Consider the following 22,802-nt stretch of genomic DNA (forward strand, 5'->3'; position numbering starts at 1 on the left):
AGCTTCTCTGTCAGTAAAGCATGTGTAGAAGTCCATTAATCAGTCATTGAGAACTACTTCCCATGTTGGCTGCTGTAAAGATGATTGCGTGAAAGGCGGGAAGGGGGGTAATTAGTCTATGTCATTGCAAACAAATTCCTTTGTTTGGAATTTGTGTTTGCAGATAAACATTTCATGTGCATCACTTAAGAGAACAATGGGATTCAATCAGGTTAAAAGTGTTAACATGGTGTATAAATATACAGACAGAAGTTTTCCAAAACATCCTTTGGCTTTTAAGCATGCCGAGAAAGCATATTTAGTCATGCTTTTCTACAAACAGCGCCACCTTTTGATATGATTAAACCCGTGTTGCACAGCAGTCAAAATGTTGTCAATAAAGGGCAGTTTGACTACACTTGAATTCTAACACACAACAAATGAACAGGTACTATTAAATACACCGTTATGCAAAAGATCACATTGAGAAGTCAGCTGTCGTATTTACTCTGACTTGTGACTAGTTTTATAACTCACTGGACTTAAGTGATATCCTGTCTCCTATAACCCCCCCAAACCAGGAAGTTTGATTCAAAGAAGACCCAACACTACATATTAATAAAAGGTTTATTCCCAACTTTTTTTTTTTTTTTTAAAGGAAACGGGGCAGGCAAAAATACAACACATACCGCGTTGATACAATGACAAAACTATGTTGCATTTTATAAAAGACATGCATGTAACAAGGTGGCATATGAACAAACTAGAACAAAATAAAAATGGAAGTGTAAACTGCACAGGATGTTTCAGAACAGTTAGATAAATCAACATCGTCACCTTCCTAAAATAATTGTCTGGCTTTCCCCCCAGAAAACACAAATTGAACCAAACGCTGATTAGAGATTTTATTGCGGGGGTAGAAATGAACGTCCGTTTAAAGGGTGTAGCCAATTCTAGAGGTGGCCAGCATCATGTAAAAATACTACTTAGGCCATTATTTTAATAAGGTGACAATAATGGAGCCATAAATTAAAAATGCTCATCTTAAAAAAAACAAAAAAAACTTCCATACAGGGAAGGTTTAAGAAGAACTTCAATATGGTCTCTCTCTGCGCTCCTGGCGATGGTCCCTAAAAGAGAGCAACAATCATCAATTGGTGTCACATAACGGCTTACAGGCTCTTAGACAATTTGGCACTAAACTATTGACTATCTTGGCTGTTTCTGTACCTCATATCCATCTTGCCACCAGGTGGACCCATTCCCCTTCCTCTGGGTGGTCCTCCACGGCCGGAACCACGGAAACCGCCTCGATCCATGCCGCCGCGGCCCCTGAATCCGCCACGATCGCCTCCCCTGAATCCGCCACGGTCGCCTCCCCAGCCTCCTCGGAAACCTCCGGGACCACCCGAGGGCCCGCCGCGGTCCATGCCTCTGCCTCCTCGCATTCCCATCCCACCTCTGCCTCTTTCGCCACCAGAGGGAAATGGAGACCCACCGCCCAAGCCCTCTGGTTTGGGAGCTTTGCACTGATTGCACTCCATCCTCCAGGCAAAGTTTTGGTTGCCACAACCCCTGAAAGCAAAGCACATATTGAAACAAGTGCCGTTCACGTTGTATTATTAAGAGAAAAAGATAACCAAATACATACGGATTAGGACACTCCCAGTCCCCGGCCCTCTGCTGCATGTTGGCTCCTGTGGGTCCACCTCGGCCCATGCCACGTGGGCCCCCTCGGGGCATGAACCCACCACGCTCGCCTCCGCGGCCCATCATACCTAATGTAGTATTTTGTACAATTACAAAAAGGCACTATAAAGTTGTAAATGTGAAAAATTATGCAGTCCAGGAAAGGAGCACTGTCGACATACCTCCACGGCCCATCATGCCATCACGCATGGGCATCTGGGTTTTACGGCGTGCCATTGACACCTTGAGCCTGCGGCCCTGAAACTCCTTACCTGTGAGTTTGACAACAAAAATAAGCATTTCCATTTCAGAAGTGAAACGTTAAATAAAGAGGCTCTTGTACCATCAAACTTTTCCACAGCAGCTTTCGCATAGACATGCTCCTCATAGGAGAGGGTGGCATCCCCTTTGGGCTTTCCTGAATCCTTATCAGTGTAGATGTTAATGGCAGGCTGGCCGAGCCTGCGATTGAACTACAGGGGAAAAAAATGAGCAGTTAGCCTACTATCTTTTGGTTACAAGTCTTCCAGAGTTATTCTTACTCTAATTGGGCCGACGTTTTTAAAGAATTCAGCCATCTCGTCAATGGTGGCCTTCTCGGTCAAGCCAGTGATGTAGATAGCACAGTTCTCAGATTCATCTTGCTCTTCAGGTCGTCCTAAGAGAAGCAAAAGAAAGTATTAAAGAGTAATATCAAATAAATGTTTAGAGTGGAGACCCCACAATTCTAATGCTCAAATTCAACTCACCCATCTCACGCTCTTCGCCGCCCATGTGTCCTGTGGTCCAGTGAGTGGGGGGGCCAAAAGAAATGGAGGGGAGGGAGAAAAAAAAAAGTCAGTACAAGTTCATCAAATTCTGCATACAACACCAGACGAGCTCTACGAAGAGTTCAGACTTGGTTACACACTGTAGGGCCATGCTAACCATCATAGCGTACACGCGATTGAAAAAGTAAAATACCTCCGACCCCATGAAGAATAATTTTGTGTTCTTTGAAAAGCCTCTTAGACCAGTAAATAAATGCTTCCCAAAAACCATTTAAGATATGAACTTGTTTTTGAAAGTCAACCCAGTCATGAGTGGTATTGGGTTTTTTTCCCATTAACCTTTGGAAACTGGTCAAACCATAAGCGATGGTTGAATTACACCAAAAACCTCTGAAAATGGTCTCAGGCATTGGACAAATTTCCCCTAATTTTTGGGCATGTTCATAAATTGACATTCCATACCAAGATAGCAAAATGAATACTGAAAACATAGTTGAATGTTATTAAGGCTTGTAAAGGACTAACCAGTGTAATTCTCGTTAACTTACCACCAGGCTTACTGAAGCCACCTCTGTCTCCAGCGCTGCTATGGGGGAATAAATGAAGATATGAAGACCATTTCCCTTTTACAGCCACATCCATGGCTCGAGCAAAGTGGCTTGATTGGGGGGAATCAAAAACATTCTATCGAGGCCAACAGTTAAGTTAAATCCCCCAATTTCGTTCATACAGAGTAACTGAGGGGATATATTTGTTAATACTGGTAACTGTGATAACAGTTGTGTATAAAATCTTTAAAAAAAAAAAAAAAAGTGACAAGCTGAACATTTGTAAAATTTCAGATGCATTGACAAATATACCATTTGCTTTTAACATTAGAGTCTAGTTTTACAGAGGATTATGATTTAATAAAAAAATAAAAATAAAAAAACAGGACAATGCATCTGAAGTCACATTAACCAATGTATACAATTAACAGTAAATGCTACATAGCAAAAACATGTAAACTATACACATTTTACAGAAATAACCATTATTTTTTAAAACACCTGTTCAGGTCTTAAAAATAATTATATAAAAAAAAAAAAAACACAAAATATAACACCCATCATGCTCAGAAACACCACCATCCTCAGTTGTTGGAAAATAAGGCAGAACCCCAATCTGTTTAAGATCCCTCCTGCGGGGCTTTAACTTGGCGTCTCTGCACTGAGTACAGATACTTTCTAGAGAAATGATGCTTTTAAATGGCTCTGTTACCTGTACGGTATAAATGTGACAAAGCATGTTAAAAAGTTCTCAATGTGATCAAACAGTAACACATAATACAGTGTTATACATTTCAAAATGACATTGTGACCAGACCACCCCCCCCTAAAAACCCCTGTGCAATTCTAAAATTCTTCATCTACATCCTATTGATCATTTCTGCGTCACTGGCAACCCCTCAAACGTCAAATCTTCCTTTACCGAAAAATAAGCACTCCTGTTTAATGGTCATACTTAAATACCATGCCATGAACGGCATTTTTTCCCCCTTTTTATGGGAACCCTTTAACAGAAAAGCGCTTGACTGAAAGCAATTTGCATTTACTCTACAAGTAATTATGTACACATGCCAAATAGTACCTTTGTTTACCCCACCCAAACAAAACTCCATAAAATAAATAAATCAATAAAATAAATAAATCAATAAAATAAATATATATATATATATAAATAACTCAATGAAATGGCAACAGCCCCCTCCAAAATCAAATAAATATTAAAAGAAATTAAAGACAGAAGTATCTAATTATGGGTTGATAAGTGTATTATTCTTAGGTTAAACCAACCAACACGTTCACATTATGCATATTAGCACCCAGTATAAAATGGGCCGAGTCGCAAAGAGCAAAAAAACAAATGGCATTTTGCATAACCCCAATTTTCTTTTAAACTACTTTCCACCAAAACCCTAACAACCACACACAGACGTTTTCCTTTTGAGAACCCCATCACTCATGGAATACATTTGTATGTTTTATCCTACAAAAACTGATTCCTAGTAGTGATGCAACGGATTACAAAAGTCAGTTGGTTCGGGTCGGATCTTTTTTTTTTTGGGTAAGCAAAAAATAAAATAATGGGCAGTGTTTTATAAAAAAAAGACAAATTTCCATTTCTTTTTTTTTTTTTATTTAAATAATGAAAAGATCTTAAAATGCAATCTAAGGCACATTCTCTTCCTTTAACATGGAGATTGAATTACAAATAGCCTTGGTCCACAATATTGAAAACACTCTACACAGCCGCAGCGCTTCAGCTGTGTTGATTGAGCTCGGTAGCAACGTATTTTAATTTAAGTTGCAGCGTTGTGCCATTATGGAGGCGCTATATCAACAGCAGTGCACCGAAAAGGCCTGAACCAACAACAGAAGAAACAGCCCAGAAACACTCGAGCCAGGAAAAACTCTGGATGTTAACAGATAGCCGCTAGCCACTTACGTCAGAGACTTCTTCCGTTTTATACAATGACGGCGTAATTAGTAGTTTCTTAGCGCTCTAAATTAACAATTACACATGAGTTAGGGATGGCGTTGTGCTGATGTTGGCCACACCTACAATGTCAATCAACTATGATAATGAAATCCTAAACGTCTAAATGGGAAGTCACGCTAGCCATCACGCCACAACATGGGCCAACTTCAAAGTAAAAGTGTACTAAGGCTTTTTTTGCATTGCCATCAATGTCTTACTGTATTTGGTAAACTATTTTGAAGTTAGGCTTAGTGTGTTACGTCATTTCAGCTTCCTTGACATGTCAGAATGATATCAACTGTGAATGCACCCCCCCCCAAGCCAATCCGCGGATTGCACGTGATCCGAACCGACCACGGAACAATGATGATCCGTTGCACCACTAATTCCTGGTATAATGGAGTGATTAAACACAACCTCAATGTGTGACATAAAACCGGTATGTGCTTATAAATTCATAAAATGTGCATTACATTTGTTGCTTTTGCATCCTTACTAGAGCTGGGCGATCATGTGGATGAAAAGTTGAACACAGGGTAGTATTTGATCGATACAATTTTCTTTTTATAAAGTGAAAGTAGAAGTATTGAAATGAGTTAGATAAACTATAATAAAAACAAATCCTAAGGAAAAAAAATACCATTCAAAATATCTGATAGAAAAACTCTTTCAAGTACATTGTTGTGTACAATGTGATTGTGTGTTATGTTTACATCCATGCTTCCCCAGCAGTGTTCGTAAAGAAGTCTAATGGAAAGATACCCCAAAGCAGTAGCATTGATATACTTAGATTAAACCTCCATTCATTGATCACGCAATAGAAGTGTGGCACTTAAAAAACAAACAAACAAACAAAAAAAAACAACCTGTGCATTCATTTCAGTTGACCCCAACACATTGGGTGTAATTTAACTTGTTAGCAGGCTCATTGTTGGTTTAAGGCTTATTTTTAGGGCTGGGTATTGATTCAGATTTTCAAAATCGATTCAATTCACATTGATTTTTGATTCAGTTAAGGATTTCATGAAGTATCAATTTTAGTTTTATATGGAAAACATTCCCAGGAGTACCAATGTTGCAAAGTAGTAGAAACTTCTTGGTTGGTGCATTAGTAAAAATGTGAATATTTACATTTATAATTGAATCCTATACAGTTACATTAATCATGTATGTTTTATTGAACATGACCTGATCAAAACCATGAGTACCGTAATTGAAATCAATTACAACCACGGTGCTATGTAAATGAAATGGCAAAAACACTGCCAAATCACAACATTTGCATTTCTGTGAGAGATGTTATACTAAGGTTCCAGTGGTTAATAAATGAATAAAAACAAATTTACCTGTACTGCAAGAGACACAGCCATAGTACATAATTATGCCTCCACATTTTGTATTTTTAGGTCTAATTCTTACCTTACTTCTTTTTGGTCATTTGGCACGATTTGCGGGGCGGGAGAAGCCACATTAAAAGATATCGATTCATGATTTTAGGAATCGATATTGGGCAGTGAAAAGGAATATCAATTGGATATATCTTTATTTTAGACCCAGCCCTACTTATTTTATAATTTTACTTACCTGATTGAGGATTCTTTGCAACGCTAAGGGCAAGAGCCGGTTAGCACAGACAAGCATGTCAGAAAGGGAAAACACCTTTAGTTCTACAAAATGAATCTATCCAGGTGTTTTTCGGCATATTAGTTTGCAAATATAAATCTTACCACAAGTAGTACACACAGAGGCAACTGGATATTTCAGTTAAAGTCAAGCCACACGTTCATTCAGTGTACGCGTGCGACACACGTGTGTACTTTCGTCACTGCAGTTTCCTAAGATACAGCAGGCAAGTGCTCAGTGGACAACGTTCACAAAAATAGTTCTTGTGCACTCAAAGCATTCTTTTGTGCACAAAATTTCCTCTTGCTGGTAATTATAGCACGACTCTTACAGCCATATTGTTGCCTTTGCCTGCATGCACCCCATAGAATGCCTTGCAGTTCAAGGCAGGGGGGTTCCCAATTTTTATTTTTTTAAATAAAATTGAACGCATTTTCTATTGATAATCAACACCCGTCTATCATGACACATACCGAATTATCGCCCAGCTCTAGTCCTTACCACTACTTAAGAGTACTTGTTTGGGTGAATATTTACAGTGGAAAACACATGGTCAAATCAACGGTTTGCCACAATTGTTAAAAAAAAAAAAAAAAATGCTCAGTAGAAGACCAGGAATGTTTGTGCCTCTTTCATTTCACTTGCCTTTAGATTGATGAATGTCAGCACCACAAGTACGTTTACCCTTCCAATGTTGGCATTAATTAGCCTCTTAGGGAAGGGCTAAACACTGCATGCCGTTTCAAAAAGATAACAACCAAACACCAAAGTGAGCTTCTTTATGCAAAAGGTAAACAACTGGAGGTGGAATGATGTTAGATGACAACCTTCTGTATATTTTAGTACATCAGATCGAATTTAATTAAGTCATGTAATTTGCAAAACCCATTTACTCAAACGGTTATACCGTAAAACACTAAATGCATCTAAAAAAGTAACAGCAAAATTGTACATCTGTATATCACAGTACAAAATGAAGAGCCCTTACCACTATCAGTACAGTACACCCCTGAAATATTGAATTGTGAATCTGTGTTGAAATCCAACTGAATTCATAGCTATGTGTAGAATATTGGTAAGCTCTATCCATCCTTTCCCAGCGTTCGTAATTAAAATCTGATTTACAATAAAGCATCGCTATTCAAATCCCTCAACCTGCCCCTTCCTATAGTATGCACAGGCCCCCCAAAAAATTCTGATAGAATGTAGGAAATTTTCACTTACCAAGGCAATTTAGTGGCAGGGCTGAGAGAAACAATTGTGCAAAAACACTAGCTTAGTTGGCCAGTAACAATTCAATAAGAATGGAGAGAAAAAAAAAAAAAAAAAAAAAAAAAAAAAAAAAACTAATTGTGGTAACTGAAAAAGTACTCTGGTCATCATTTTCAGCACTTGAACTTATTTGCCTCAGCCCTGCCCTAAGTGGCCATAGCACCTGCAGAGTCAAAACACAGTCAGTCAGTCATGTGCTCAAGAAACGGACTTACCCCATGCCACGACCCATGCCGCCACGGCCACGATGCATCATTCCACCTCTGTCAAAACCGTCACGGCCCCTGCCGTCTGAGTACCTTGAAGGTTCTGAGTAGCCAGAGCCTCCTCCCTGACCATCCTGCCTGTAATTATCTATAAACAATAACTCCATCAGAATGTGTTTTTCCCCCTATTGATGTAAATGGCACTGTAGTACGACAGGAAGCAAGCTTACTGTAATGGCTGGACTGATAGCTGGGTGGTCCACCCTGCTGGCCATATTGGCTGGCTGGGGGCTGCCCATAGGAGCCTGCAGCCTGGGGTGGATAAGAAGGAGGGGCCTGCTGCTGGGCTTGCTGCTGGTATCCACTCTGCGGTTGGCTATAGCTGGTCTGCTGAGCCTGGTATCCAGACTGTTGCTGGCCATATCCTGCTTGTTGCGAGTAGCTGCTTTGGTTGTAACCAGCAGGTTGGCTGCTCGCACTGTAACTAATGAGAAAAAAAAAAAACAATGCAGCAAAAACCTTTGTAGTACCATCATAGACAGTTACCTGTAAATGGGTACACACCTCTGTGGTGCAGCAGGAGCTGGCTGCTGACCATAAGCAGGATATGCAGACTGAGCAGTATAGCCAGGTTGAGAACCGTAAGTCTGGGATGCAGCTGGAGTAGCAGCGGCGGCGGCGGCAGCGGCAGCAGCAGCAGGAGCACCGTCATAAGCTTGTGCTCCATAACCCTGGGAGGATTGGGTGTAACCATGAGCCGTCGTCTGGGCAGCAGGATAGCCAGCTGAGGAGCACATAAGACAAAAATTAACTTAAATAAATAAAAATCTAATAGGGTAGGGGTAACTCACAAACAATTTGAACACTAATTCTGTCCAGATTCCAATCTCAACATATCCACTCTGCTCACACACCTTGTGCTGGCTGGCCATAGGAGGAGCTGTATTGTTGTGGTGGCTGCTGTTGAGCGTAACTTCCAGCAGCAGGGGTTGCCTGTGCGTACGCATTGTCAGCAGCAGCCGCAGCGGGCTGGGCATATGATCCATAACTTTGCTGGCCATAACCTGCCTGAAGAATTCAAAGCAAAAATTAAACCACAGTGGAACCATAGACAATGCTTGGCCTCTATTGGCTGATCAAATGACTCATTGACAATATCATAATTGTATGTAATCGCTGCCAATACTTCCCACTTTATAGTATAAATATTACTGTTACACAATTAGACAATTACTTAAAAAGCAATGGATATTTTGTCACGACCGGCAAAACAGTTAGCTCCTATTTGGCTGTGAACAGCTCTGATTGGTCAATCGCTGGACCGAGTCATGTACAGGGCCTGCCTCGGTTCACCCCATTCTGTGTAATTTTATTAAGTTTTAATTTTGTTTTGCCACTAAAGATCAACTGCTTTCGGTATTACCAGCTAACCATAACCGTCAGAGCATAGGCTGTTATTGGCATTACCAGCCGATTCACAGCAAAATAGCGTTAAGTGATGAGTTGCTGGTCAGTGCAAAATATCCGCTCCATACTTAAAAAATGTTTATCTTTTTGTTGACTCATTCCTTAATTCCTCCGCAAAACTTTGCGTCTATGGATGTCAAATTGAATATATTTTCGTTTATTCGTTTATTTCCCTCACAGAAAGCATTTTTGGACGTTTGAGAATGTAGGTACACGATAAGCATTTACCTGGGCAGATTGTCCATAACCTTGTGATGCCGGAGCAGCATAGGATGCATACCTGCAAAGAAGGCAAGTTCAAGAACTGACTCAAAAAGAAAACAGAATGGCGACTATAGCGTACTCGTAAAGCACATGCGGTCGCGTAACAATGAACACGTCGCAGCTTCAGCGTAAATCGACACGGAATAATAATTACAATCTGTTGGTTGAACACTCACCCCGGTTGAGAACTGGATTGGCTGTAGGAACTGTAATCTGTTGAAAGCAAAAAATAAAAATAAAGTAAAATTTGAAGTTCTACTAGTCAAAATGCTAATATGTTAATGCTAACAATCACGTTCAACCAGCCCGCGGTTTGAGCGCCATTCAACGGCGGGCCATGAATGACGATGCTTCAACAATAACACAGCTAAGCAAACAACACATGTATGTTGACGTTATGAATCCTCACATTAAAAAAATGAATTGAAAGCCAGAAAGGCTCGTCTAAATGAAGAGGAGGGGATTTGAAAAAGGCGACGTACGTCGATGAATTACGTTAGGCCTTGTGCCAGGCGTCAATGCATATTCGCTTCAATAAGCTAAAAAAAATAACTAATTCTGTGGACGCCTTCTCTTTACAATACGTAACACACTCGCGTATTACTATATGAGTCAACATTCTAAACGCAATTCAAAGAAAATCTTCCGAAATCTACACTTACCAGGAGCCGACGCCATTTTGTATGTCTTGTAAAAGACGACTGGACAAAGTTGATCGTTGGAGAGACGCCTATGAATGCGCAACAACGAGGAAATATCGCGAGGTAACAGACTCATTGTTTAAAATAACGCGATACTTTGTTTGACCAACTTAACACAGCTACTACACTACAGTGATGTCTTTCGAAAGTCTTTTTTGTATGTGACGATAACAGTGCTCGTGAGCTTTATTTTATGTATTTGTACGAAAATGAATTCGCACTTCGTAAAGGCGTTCGATTTACTGGCTCATTTTTTTTTTTTTTTACCAAAAGGTAGAAGAAAAAACAGTCATATTAATGAACTTAACCGTCATTTCACTTTATTATTTCATTTCGTTATATATATATATATATATATATATATATATATATATATATATATATATATATATATATATATATATATATATATATATATATATATATATATATATATAGATAGATATATATCATTAAAAAAAATCTGACGAGACAAGGTACACTTAAACTTTAAATGATTAAACATGCCAAAATAAAATCAATCCATCAAGCAATTACTTATTGTTGTATACTATAATTATCTTGGGGGGAAAAAACACACAATATATTACAGCTTTTCGTTAATGGCAATGAGTCAAATACTGTCTGAGATTTCTGGATTTTGGGGTGGTCCACACTCCACAGCCATATATCCCACAAGAATAGTTCCATCCCTGCACTGAGCAGCAGCTGAGCAACATTTTCACATTCAGAAGTAAAACAAGATCACTCTGTTGTAAGGTGACAATCTTTGAAGGAGTGTTTAGTTGAAGGTAGTTTAACAATACAGTACAGTAACAGTCTGCGATTGGTTGGCAACCAGTCCAGGGTGTCCCCCGCCTACTGCCCAGAGCCAGCTGAGATAGGCGCCAGCAGCCCCCGCGACCCTTGTGAGGAATAAGCGGTCAAGAAAATGGATGGATGGAGTACAGTAACAGTACATTCAACTACACAGTAAGGCTACAGTAAATCAAATGCAAGCGACCTGTGTTACCCTCAATGTCTCCGTGTGTCCAATAGGTGGCAGTATCATACTCTGTCAACTGCTAGTGAAGAAGCGTCTCATATGACGTCACGCGGAAGTGATCACATTAAAAACAATACACTACGCTTAAACTCACATATAATGTTCCTACCGAGCCGTGAACCTTTTGGGGCATTTTTTTTTCAATCTTATCACCGCATGGAGACTGTACAAGATCAAAAGACAAATTTCCTGCTAATAACAGTTAGTTTTATAGTGCAGTAGACTTCATATGCGTTCAAAAACGACATGATGGCGGCGGCCACCTTTCTTCAGATTAATATACCTGCGTAACGCAAAAACCCCCAAAGACAAACAAGTCGTTTAGGTCATGCGCTATCGTGTATTTTCAGTATGGTTCGGATCAGATCGTCCCGGATTCTTTCTTGGAACTACCCTACTGGTGGCGATTATTTTGTCGGTGTATGCTGCTGGTCCTCAAGCAGGTCTCAGTTTAGGTCCAGGAGGAGAATTCCCACGTTTCAGAGGTATCCATTCTTACTAAATAGTTATTTTATGCATTGCAAACATCGCTGTTAATTATATATTAACCCTTGTGTCTCTCAGACGTGTTCCTGTACGCTCTCAACCATGACGACTTGTCCTCTCTGCTTGTCAGCGTTACTCTGCTGTTGCTGTTCGGACCATGTCAGGAGCGTCATTGGGGCACGGTCGCCTACCTGGCCCTCTCCACCTTCACAATGACCGTATTACCTCTTATTTACACGTTGGTCATCTTTGTCTTCAGTCTTCAGGCCAGCCGGTTCTGTGGCTATGCTGCCATTCATCTGGCGTTGTTTACAGCCCAGTGCCGTCACATGACAAAGAGGCGACTGCAAGGCTGCTTGCCAGTTTGGATTCTGCCCTGGTTGTTGCTGCTGCTTTGTCTGATTGTGCTACCCGGGACACCTGCCCTGCTTAATTTCTGTGCCATATGCATTGGTCATAACTGTATCCTTTAATGTGAGCCAGTTTGGTGGCATGTTGGACTAGTAGCTAGCACATCAGCCTCACGGTTTTGTGTTGCGACTACTATGGCCTTCATGTGTGGACTTTGCATTGGTTTTCTAACTTTTCTCCGTGCTAAATTCCTGTCAGCAGAAAAATGCTATATGTCGAAGAGTTGAGCAATAGTGGTCTGCATTAAGGTAGCTCAACTTCCCCTAGCTGATGTCATACTTGAAGAAGTGTGCATCATTTTGCCATTTGAAGATGCAATAACAATTAAGAATTTTCAGAATGATTAAAACATCTATTATCCATAACTAACACTGCTTAAAAAAACAACAAGAAAATAAGTAATTAAATGACAAATATATTACCTATATTTTAAACACAATTATCTGATAATAGAACAGGAAATTTTGGCTAAACTATCAGCCTAAAAACAGATTACTTAAAACTTTGGTTTTACTTTAAGATAAATGTAGTCAAAGACTGGCAACAAGAAATGTCTGGGTGGACAAAGAACTTTGGCACATGACTTGATATATTTAATACTGGTTTGAGTTTGTTTTTTTGCGGTGTAGAATAATTTCTAAACATGCAGACGATACAATACATGTACACACATGGTATATTTATTATCAAGCCTTCAGTATGCATAGGCGAACTACTACTGTTTTCACCACATTTTGTGTTCGATGTTCTCGAGTGTGCTGTAAATTCTATTGTTTAGTACTGTAGTTGAAAACTATTGAATGACGATAATCAAGATAAAGGGTTTATTTCTATTCTATGATGTTTATTGCTTGTTCATTAAGTGCGATAAAAAATAGAAGATTCACTTCATCTGGTGCATCCTTTTGCTCAGGAAGTTAACGAGTCCCAGAAAGTCTCTTCTTGTGATCCTTAATGAACCTTTCAGATAGTCACAGCTTCATTGAGATGCTACAAGAACTGGAGAAAGTCGGTGTCCTGACCTTTATTCCATCTTCAGCGTATATTCCCACGTCATCAAGACTGAGATTGCCAACCTACAGCTCCCCACAGATGTACGAGTCATCTTGTTTCCACCCATTCCATTTTCACACTCGTCATGAATAATTTTATTTTATTCCCTCTCAAAGGTCAAGATCACTGTCTCAGTTTATGTATGAAGAACATGCAACACCACCTGTCATGATGGATCCTTTAACATTGAACCACCATACATGGGAGGAGCCCCAGTCTGTCTGGAGGCCAGAGTCTGAAGCAGAGGTGTTGGAAGAACAGATGCTGAGGGCTGGAATACTTGCATCCTTACAGGATGCACCAGATGAAGTGAATCGAAAAGTAGAAGTGCCAAAATCATCTGTTTCTGCACTGAGGTTGGTAACTCCAAAAATACCCAAATCATATCTTTCATGTACATGGTGGTGACCACAATGTTTCCTCCTAGACTCCAGCAGCTGGAGAAGATGGGTTTCCCAACAGAAAAAGCTGTTGTGGCGCTTGCAGCCTCAAAACAGCTAGATGGCGCTATTTCCTTACTCATCGATGACCGTGTTGGAGAGCAGGCTGTGGTTGTCGCTAAAGGGAAGAAGACTACGTCACCCAAAGACCCTTATTTGACTCAACAACAACACCTTATATGATATGGAGCCTGAAAAATTGTTGGCTTTACAACAGCAAACTAGACTCCCATTTTGTGTAATAAATCTGTTGTGAACATGACTTTAGACTAGGGATTTGAATTTGACTACATTTCCTACAATCACTGTGGGGAAAATGAATGTAAAGTGAGCCAATGAATTATTTAAAATAATGTTTTTTATTGGGATGGGAGAATCTTACTGAATGTTCTGAACAACGTTTTTTTTTTTTTTTCTTTTATTATTATTATTTTTTTATTTTAGTGCCACATCACCTTGCAGTTGTCTTGTTCATCTTGAGACCACACACTATTTAGGATGGAGCCACATAGACAAAACATTGCCTCAATTGCTTCAAGACATGAGTTACCTTGAGGGTTTTGCTTCATGCACGTGTGAGGGTCATTGTTCGCAAATAACATTTGTTCATGTTCACACAAATGTGCAATTTATCAATTTAATATTGCTAAAATGAGTACACCCAATGAAAATCTTAGCAAAGCAAAAATTCAAGTAAAAAAAAAAAAGCATTCACAAAAATCCAACTTCTAATCATATCATCAAATGTATTTTTGTGTTATCTGAGAACTAGATTTAGTGCTTTTCTACTTCAAAGGGCGTGTGATATTTAGCAAGTGATGTTAACATTCTGTAGGGGCACAAAGTGATGCAACATGTTTAAAAAAAACAAAAAAACAGTCAACATTGTTTTATTACAGCGATCATCAGAAGACAGGATTATACTAACACTAACACATTTGCAAGAAATAAAAATTCAAAATGGGAAGTTGCTAAATGTCGACATACAAAACAAACTACCATTAACAATTTTAAATACTTTCACAATAAGCTTGATTTACGATGAATAAAAAAAAAAAAGTCTTCTATTACAACAGCACCAACATAACAGTGGTTCCAGTTTTGCCATTTCCTGTGTTGATTTTTTTTTTCTAAATGATTTTCAGAATGAAATAAAATCCACAGGATCATAGGATATGCAACAAATGTAAATATATTGTAGTATATTGTATCACTTTTTCAGTGTGCATTTTACTTGGAAAACAACACGCTCACATGTAGCAACACATTTCAGTTATAGTAGTTATGACTTGGTGTTTTTAGAGCACTACATAAAACTGAGTTTAACAATATAAGAGCTAAAACAAAACATGAATAAGAGGTTTGTCGGTGTACTTCAGGAAATTGGACATGCTCATGATGCTGTTACATTGAAAAAAATCAGACTCAAGTCCAGTCTCTTCCGTTACATAATTGATTACGCTACATGACCCTTATTGCCAAGATTTGTGGCCCGAGGAGCACCACAGGTATTTCAGAGCTTCCTTTTGTCAAACGTGAGACAGACCCAGGGAGCTGCAGCTGGAAGTGGTTATGGTGATGGGGGGCGGGGGGATGTCAAACTAGTTGTCGCAGGTGCAGGAGGACATGGTGGAGTATCATTGGCATTTCCCTGAGGTGTCCCCCAACCTAAACCTGACTGGAAAACCCCCTCAAAAAGGCTATCAATTTGGAGTTGAGTGCCGATGTGACCTATACGGGAGGGAAGCCAACCCAGTCTGCAGTCCTCAGGGAGTGGGGGGGCTACTTCCCTCGAACCTTGGTGTCGGAAGACAGAGGAGAGGCGTGTCGATATGGAAGCGCGCCTGCTCGCTTATCTCTGTAGAAACTAGGGGAGGCTGTGCCAAATGGTCCATCCCCAGAGCCTAGATCAGGTTCTGTTGAAGAAAGACAGCAGTTGGAACAGGGCCTCCCTGCCCAGCACTGTGCTTGACCACGTGCATGCTGTTGTCTTTATCTCAATTAAGTAGTTGTTGTTTTTTTTAACTGGAATTATCAATCGGACCCTCATTTTGATGAGACTTTTTTTTTTGTTTTACATTGGTTGTCTATCAAGTCTCTTTGCTGCTAGAAGCTGCAACAAAGTGTATGCCTGGTGAGCAGGGTTACAACAACAACATTCAGTACATACACTATCACAGACAACTGCTCAGTGCCTAATAATGTTATTCCTACACAATAAATTTCATAGAGTACATTTTGCTCTGAAAATATTTTCATTAATATATTTGGTCTCATTGTAAACAGAGTAAAATTTACAGTTGGAAGAGTAAAATATTCAGAGAAAATGGCATTTCATGGAAAAAATGTAAATTTTACTCTGTTTAGACTTGGACCAAATATTGTTGATTAGAGTACAATTTTCAAATTTACTGTGTATGTCCAAATGAAAAGCATGTGGCTCCAAATTTATGTACAGTATATGTATTTGTCAATGTACCGATGTGTTTTTGTGTTATGGTCTTAAGATGGGGTGTTTGGATACTACTTTTGGGGGAAGAAACTTTTGGGGTAAATTTGTAAACTATACATGTGTTTAATTAGCATTAATCTTAAAGCAACACTAAGGAACTTTCAGTTTACGTTGATTATGGCGGCGCCATATGGACAAAAGCGCTAATGTTTTGCCTGAAGGCAGACCACATTTCCCATGAGGACACGCGCAATGCGTCGTTTTTGAACTCACGGCAGCGAATGAAAGCAGGGCCAATTTTGATCCTTGATGGTTCCTTTATCCAGGTAGCTTCCCTTTTTTGTTTTTCTTTTTTGTCTCAGACAAAACTTTTCAGTTGTTTTGCAGCTCCTGCCAGGAAACCAGTAATTGTGTGTCAACATTCAAATTGCCTTCTGTCTTTGTAACAAATGGGGAAAGGGGGGAGTGACGTATGCCATAAAGCAGTCAGCAAATTTGTAGTTTTTTTGTGTGGTAGTGTTCCTACCATTCTCCTTAAAGTTGCTTAGTGCCAGTAAAAATGATACACACCCCCTCGGGCCATGGCAAATGTACCATTCAGCTAGTTTTAAATTGATGTTTCAGCAGAAAAGTTATGAAAAGATTTTATTAAGGTTGAAAAGTTCCTTAGTGCTACGTTAGGGGATGTCAACCCAAAAATTTCCTTTGCAAAGATTAATCTTGCGTTAGTGGAATATGAATAAAGCAAAATCCACCTATTTTATCTATTTCAGGGGCGGCCATTTTGTCTATTGCTGTTGACGAAAAACCATCACAGTTGCTCAGGGCTCAGGTAAAGACCAATCATGGCTCAGTTTGTGAACACCACTCACCTGGGTGTTTATAAGAGAAATTGTGTTATGTTTAATAATAATAATAATAATAATAATAATAATAATAATAATTTACTTGTATCAATGCATATCTAGAAAAGTGCTACAGTATATATACGAATTTATTAGTTATAGTGGCAGCCATTTTTTCTGACAACCTCAATTCTCTCATCTCCAATTTTTATTATTTTCTTTTACTACCAGTAACCTTGTAGGCCATTTTAAATGTCATTTTGAGCAAATGCCATGGGCCTCAGGCCGTAGTTTGGATACACCTGTTGTAAAAGGAAGCTTTTTGGGTTGACTTACCCCTTCAAGCAGCAAACTCAGGATAGAGATCTTACTGTGAGCCAAACGGGACATTCCTGACAAATATTGAAGTTTTTTTTTAACAAAGGGTCATAGGTCAATGAAAGTGTAGTTCACCAACTTCCCCACTAGGAAGCGCTAGTGCAGCGCAATCTTGAATTGTGTTTTGGTCCAAATGTGTGATGATGATGATGTACGATCAATGAAAATATTGGGTGGGAGAGTGGTTGTCTGTGACCAAGCATTTCAAGTTATTGACAGTCTCAAAACTAAGATCATTTGAGAGAAAAATTAAAATATCCTTCAAATCTTCTTTGAGCAAATTTGATTGTATGTGTCCAGCCTAGCACATTAAATATACAGAAACACATTATCACACCAAGCACATTGTTTTTGTAAATTAAAATTACTCATTGCTTGATTGTAAAAATCGCCCAAGACAAAATTGTACCTAAATTGCATTTCTAAAAGCAACTACTTCAAATCAACATTCCACAGTTCAGTCAGATTCTGTGATGTCATGCCATGCTTCCAACACTCCCTAAATTCCTAGATTGGATTTCTTTTTTTTTTCTTTTAGGGCCAGCAGAGCTGTGGGTGGTGATGTCTCATCGTTACCTGGCCAGACGATAGCCTCCAGCAGCGTCACCCTACGAGCCAGAAGCTCAAGATCAGCCTGCAAGTCGTGGAACATCTGCAAGCTAAAGTCCTATCAGAGAGCAGTGACAGGGGGAGGGGGGTGTTGGGGTTGGCGCGTGAGGGAGTGTGGAAACACCAGCCTGAGTGAGTCCTGGGGGCTGCTCGTGACTGTGGCCCCTCCCCTGTCCCAGTAGGTGAGGTGCAGTGGGATTTGGAGCCCCCTACCTTGACCCCTGCCTTAAACTGACCCTGCCTCAGGCCTCCTACTCACCATGAATACCGATCATAGTCTCGAGGATTAAAACCCTCTCAGCTAAGATCTTCAGCGCCTCTCTGATTTGATGTATTCCGTCCCCCTGTGAAGATAGATACAGCCGTCATGGTTAGGAGCGCAAGCCGAAGAACTGCACGCCAAGATTGCAGGTCATTTGCTTTTTCTTCTCAATACAGTTCAGCAGTTAGAAGGTTAAACAGTCCACACATCTTGTCCAGCGTTATCTGCTTCCTATGTGTCTCGAGCTCCCTCATTCTCTGGCCATGCTGCTATACAGTATGTCTCGGCCATGCTGGGCTGGACAACAGCAGCATGCGCGTCACAGCGGTCACACGTTTGACACACCTGGACCAAACTCTTCCAGGATTTATACTTGCTCATGCTATGTATGCATTATTGTTTCTCTCAAGCAAAAAATAGTCGTCATGAAATGGCCACCTGGCTGAGAGAGGCCAACGTGCAGAGTGCAGCTTTGCACCCACTGGACACTTCATTAGGTACACCAAGATGATTCTCACTTTTGATTGTCTAACAGTGTAAATTTATTGTCAAAAACATGTATAATAATAATAATAATAATAATAATAATAATAATAATAATGCTGCATAAGATTTATGTAGCGCTTTATTTTGGATACTCAAAGACGCTTCACAATGGATACATTATTCGTGCGCTCACACAGTCACACTGTGGAGACGGTAAGCTACTTTATGCTACTTTATAGTAGCCACAGCTGCTCAGGGGGACTGGCTATTTTTATAAAAAAAAAAAATTTTGGGGGGGGGGGGGGGTTATGCTAGAAGGCTTTAATGCAGCTTCTGACCTGAAGAGGTCGCTTAAAGCAATGGTAGTTATTACAAAAAACAACCATTTCAGCATGTGATGTTGTAGTTTGGTTTTGGATGTTAGCTAAATAAAACCTGTATAGACTGCTTTCTCTAATACACAATTATGTGCAACCATTGCCTGAAGCAAAACATATTAGCTCACGCTCGTAGTTAGTCACAAGGGCTGTTTTTTATAAACTAGTCTGCCGCTAAGTTCGGACTAAGCTGCAACTTTCTTTGCAGCTTAAGCAAAGATTCAGTTTATTTGAAGGTTCTCCTGATCAGGAGCGAGACGTTTTATTCTTAGCTCCTCCTTAACGCATTTGCTCCCAAAAACGTATAAAAATGTTCTATTTTAAATTTTGCCATGGTCCCAAAAACGTATTTATACGGTTTTTTGTTTTGTTTTTTTAATGCTAGAGCATACAGAAGGCTTTGATGCAGCCTCTGACTTGAAGAGGTCACTTAACGTAACGTTATTACTAAAAACGGCCAACAGATGGCAGCAGAATATAAGAGAGCAGCCAGGGCCATGTTGCAATAAGCGCTTTTACCCACTACGAGGGTTAAACAGACTTGTGAATAATGATGAAACTTAGCTACATATAATGATAATTGCTGCGTAACGGAAACAGATTCAAATATACTTTCTTTTTCCTGTTGAAAGAAGAGACTCTAATCTTTCTTTTGGTAGGTTCCATGTTTTTATATTATTAGAACACAATATTCTGAGGGCCTTGCGAAATCAGTCAAAATCCAGTAAAACAGGGAACAAAGGGAGTTGCTTCAGTTAAAATGGCTGGGAGTGAATGAGTTAATGTCTAAACCGCGGGCAACAAAAGTGAGTACACCTCGATGTGAAAATGTCTAAGTTGGTCGCAAAGTGTCAATATTTTGCGTGGCAACCATTATTTTCCGGCACTGCCCAAAGAAATTGAGTTTACCAGAGCTTCACTGGTGGATGTTAGAGGACTTGTGCTCCTCCACATCCTGTTTGAGGATGTCCCAGACATTTTTACTGCAGGGTGTACTCACTTGTGTTTTAACCCCTTCGGACCTATAGATGATTGCAGTGGGCATGACATATTTGCGTGTCTCAAAACAGAAGCATAATTTGGATGATGTCCACACTTCTGGTTTATGATTGGATCCTAGCTAACCAATCACAATCGCAAGCTGATTTGCATGATGTTCATGTTAAAAATGTTACATGTAAGCTTGGTAAGTTTATAACACGTTAAAGCCATACTATTCTTGAATCCACTATAACAAATAAAAACAAGGAATAACCCCATAATTTTTTCCCATATTTTCTTATGTGGGAAAGAGTCAAAATCAATATAAAAAAAAATAATAATAATAAAGAAATTGACCAGCAGAAAAATGTGGGGTTAAAACATTGAAGGGGAAGTCAAGTACTACATTTCTTGACAATATGTTCAATGTGCACCCACTAGTCTGAACCTGATATTCTGATTTGTGGAATACGAGTTACATAATGAAATCCACCTCTGTGTATCTATCTCAGGGAGCAGCCATTTTGCTACTTGTTGATTGAAAGTGACATCACAGTGCCTATACATGGGCTCAACTTGCAAATGTCACATGACCAAACCCAAAAAAGCCAGCTGAGCCGCAGCAGTCGTTACATGAGCTCTTAGGAACTGTGATGTCATTTTCAGTTGACACAGCAAGTTACAGTACAAACCAAAATGGCCACCGCCTGAAATGGTTAAAAAAAAATGGGTGAATTTTTATGCATAATTAATATTCCACAAACACAATATTAAATCAGAACACCATGTTTAGACGAGCCGGGGCACATTGTACTACTACAACGTACTGTAAAGACAATTTTTTTTTTTTTTACAAGAACCTTAATTTTATTTATGTACAAGTATTTATGTATACTGACTACTTTACATGTAGTATAGTGTCATTTATTTAGTGTTGTCCCAGGAAAATATAATAATCCATTCATTTTCTTCACCGCTTTTCCTCACAAGGGTCACGGGGATGCTGGAGCCTATCCCAGCAGGCTTTGGGCAATGGGCGTGGTACACCCTGAACTGGTTGCTAGCCAATCCAGGGCACACAGAGACGAACGGAAAACATAAAGTCAAAGAATTATTATTTTATAAATTATAATATTGTCACCCTCTCAAAAAATTAGCATATATCTATTTTTATTTTATTTATTTTTAAACCTACCGGCAAATCATCTCATCATGATGCAAATGGTTCAAATTTTTGTGTTCCCTGAAAAATCTGGAAGAAAAAAAAATGACTTAGGCGATTATTTTTAAGAAGGCGTCAATATGAAAAATGTACAACCTGTAGCTAAAATATTTATTAAACTTATCAAATGAAGTACTGTATACTATCGTGTCAAAATAATGCCTCGAAATAAGCAAGATTAAATATGCAATTAGTAATATTAAATGTGTAGAGATTTATTGGTACAGTTGGCTCACGTGTAAAGTGAATGTGCAAGGGTACCTAAGAGAGTGTCCAGTGAGTACATTCAAATCTTGATACACACTTTTTTGGTTTAAATGTAAGGCTTTGTGAGTTATTTTAAACTTAAAGACCCCATCACAAAAATAAGGCATGCAAAGAAATTCAGATTAGTAAGCCAGAAAATGATTCACATGTTTGTAGATAAAAGTATCAAAGTAAAAAACGTTTATTCAGTGCTGACTAGTTCATTCAAAGCAAGACCTAATGTTGTATAATGAGTGATAAAATTGCCGTATTTTAATAGAGCAGGCTTGTTAATATCAACATGCAGAAAATTAGTCTTTTGCAAAATGGGATAAAGAGGGTAGCTGTATCCACTTCACAACACCTCTGAACCCAACAGAATCCACGACTGACACATAAATGGAATGATTTGGCATATGCATCTCATGCATTTTTATTTCCATTTGTTACACAAGTTAATCTTAAGAGAAGATGATCAATTTAGAAGACTATGAATTTAGGAACATTTGCTCAAGAATTCAGCCTTCTCACTGTCTTGGCTGTAGAGTATTGGTAAAACTGGATTGATGGTGGTGATGCTATTTTGACATATATGCCAAAGTCAGATGCTGCCAAAAGTGACTGTGAAAGGTAGCCATAGCTTGCAGAGGGAGTCAGACAGCTTCAGGGTCAAGAGGACAGTATCATAACGGGGGCCTGTAGTCCGGAGCGCACCCCGAGGACCAACAACACAGAAATGCATAAAGACTGACGTGTTCCACACACAAACGCATACGGTTCACCAGCTGAAATCACATGTACAAAAAAACACATGGTGGGTGAGAAGACATGAGAGGACAAGAAAAACATGTAGCCTATACAGATACCCTGAATAGAAAATATCTTACATTTAGATTGTTCTTGTAAAATGAAAAAGAAGTCAAAGACAAGGAAGGATTAGACAAACAGAAGAAATATAATACTTAATAAGGAGGGTATTCAAATAATTATTAAAAGTAAAAGCCAGGCTTTTTGTTCA

The 22,802-nt window shown here is 39.3% G+C and overlaps 3 protein-coding genes across 11 annotated transcripts in view; 1 reads left to right on the forward strand and 2 right to left on the reverse strand.

Annotated features, from left to right (window-relative positions):
• Positions 1-588: 588 nt before the first annotated feature.
• ewsr1b (EWS RNA-binding protein 1b) lies at positions 589-10,483 on the reverse strand. Of its 3 annotated transcripts, none has more exons than XM_077522998.1 (15): positions 10,453-10,483; positions 9,967-10,003; positions 9,755-9,806; positions 8,974-9,127; positions 8,624-8,843; positions 8,290-8,537; positions 8,069-8,207; positions 2,987-3,024; positions 2,418-2,447; positions 2,211-2,326; positions 2,012-2,141; positions 1,851-1,940; positions 1,631-1,757; positions 1,210-1,554; positions 589-1,109 (listed from the first exon to the last, which is right to left on the reverse strand). In XM_077522998.1, the coding sequence occupies exons 1-15, from the start codon at positions 10,466-10,468 to the stop codon at positions 1,073-1,075; spliced, it is 1,779 nt and encodes a 592-aa protein (XP_077379124.1). In that variant the 5' UTR covers positions 10,469-10,483; the 3' UTR covers positions 589-1,072. The 3 variants fall into 3 exon arrangements, with proteins under 3 accessions (XP_077379124.1, XP_077379123.1, XP_077379122.1); XM_077522997.1 differs by having other exon boundaries at positions 2,987-3,021; positions 8,290-8,543; XM_077522996.1 differs by having other exon boundaries at positions 8,290-8,543.
• rhbdd3 (rhomboid domain containing 3) lies at positions 10,378-14,188 on the forward strand. Of its 2 annotated transcripts, none has more exons than XM_077523006.1 (6): positions 10,378-10,554; positions 11,887-12,021; positions 12,101-12,484; positions 13,401-13,527; positions 13,603-13,842; positions 13,914-14,188. In XM_077523006.1, exons 1-6 carry the CDS (start codon positions 10,527-10,529, stop codon positions 14,107-14,109), a joined length of 1,110 nt encoding a protein of 369 aa, XP_077379132.1. In that variant the 5' UTR covers positions 10,378-10,526; the 3' UTR covers positions 14,110-14,188. The 2 variants fall into 2 exon arrangements, with proteins under 2 accessions (XP_077379132.1, XP_077379131.1); XM_077523005.1 differs by lacking the exon at positions 10,378-10,554 and adding an exon at positions 10,613-10,764.
• A 612-nt stretch (positions 14,189-14,800) lies between these two features.
• Positions 14,801-22,802, reverse strand: part of emid1 (EMI domain containing 1) — a 72,402-nt gene continuing 64,400 nt past the window's right edge. For 3 of the 6 annotated variants that reach the window (XM_077523000.1, XM_077522999.1, XM_077523001.1), the window contains exons 15-16: positions 18,470-18,554; positions 14,801-15,842 (exon numbers count right to left, since the gene is read on the reverse strand). In XM_077523000.1, coding sequence (XP_077379126.1) covers positions 15,709-15,842; positions 18,470-18,554 — 219 coding nt within the window. In that variant the 3' untranslated portion in view covers positions 14,801-15,708. Of the gene's footprint in view, positions 18,269-18,469; positions 18,555-19,262; positions 22,570-22,802 lie in introns of those variants that run through there. The other 3 variants (XR_013283756.1, XM_077523004.1, XM_077523003.1) reach the window with 3 other exon arrangements.

Source organism: Festucalex cinctus, chromosome 5, assembly GCF_051991245.1.
Source record: "Festucalex cinctus isolate MCC-2025b chromosome 5, RoL_Fcin_1.0, whole genome shotgun sequence".
Classification (NCBI taxonomy): Eukaryota; Metazoa; Chordata; class Actinopteri; order Syngnathiformes; family Syngnathidae; genus Festucalex; species Festucalex cinctus.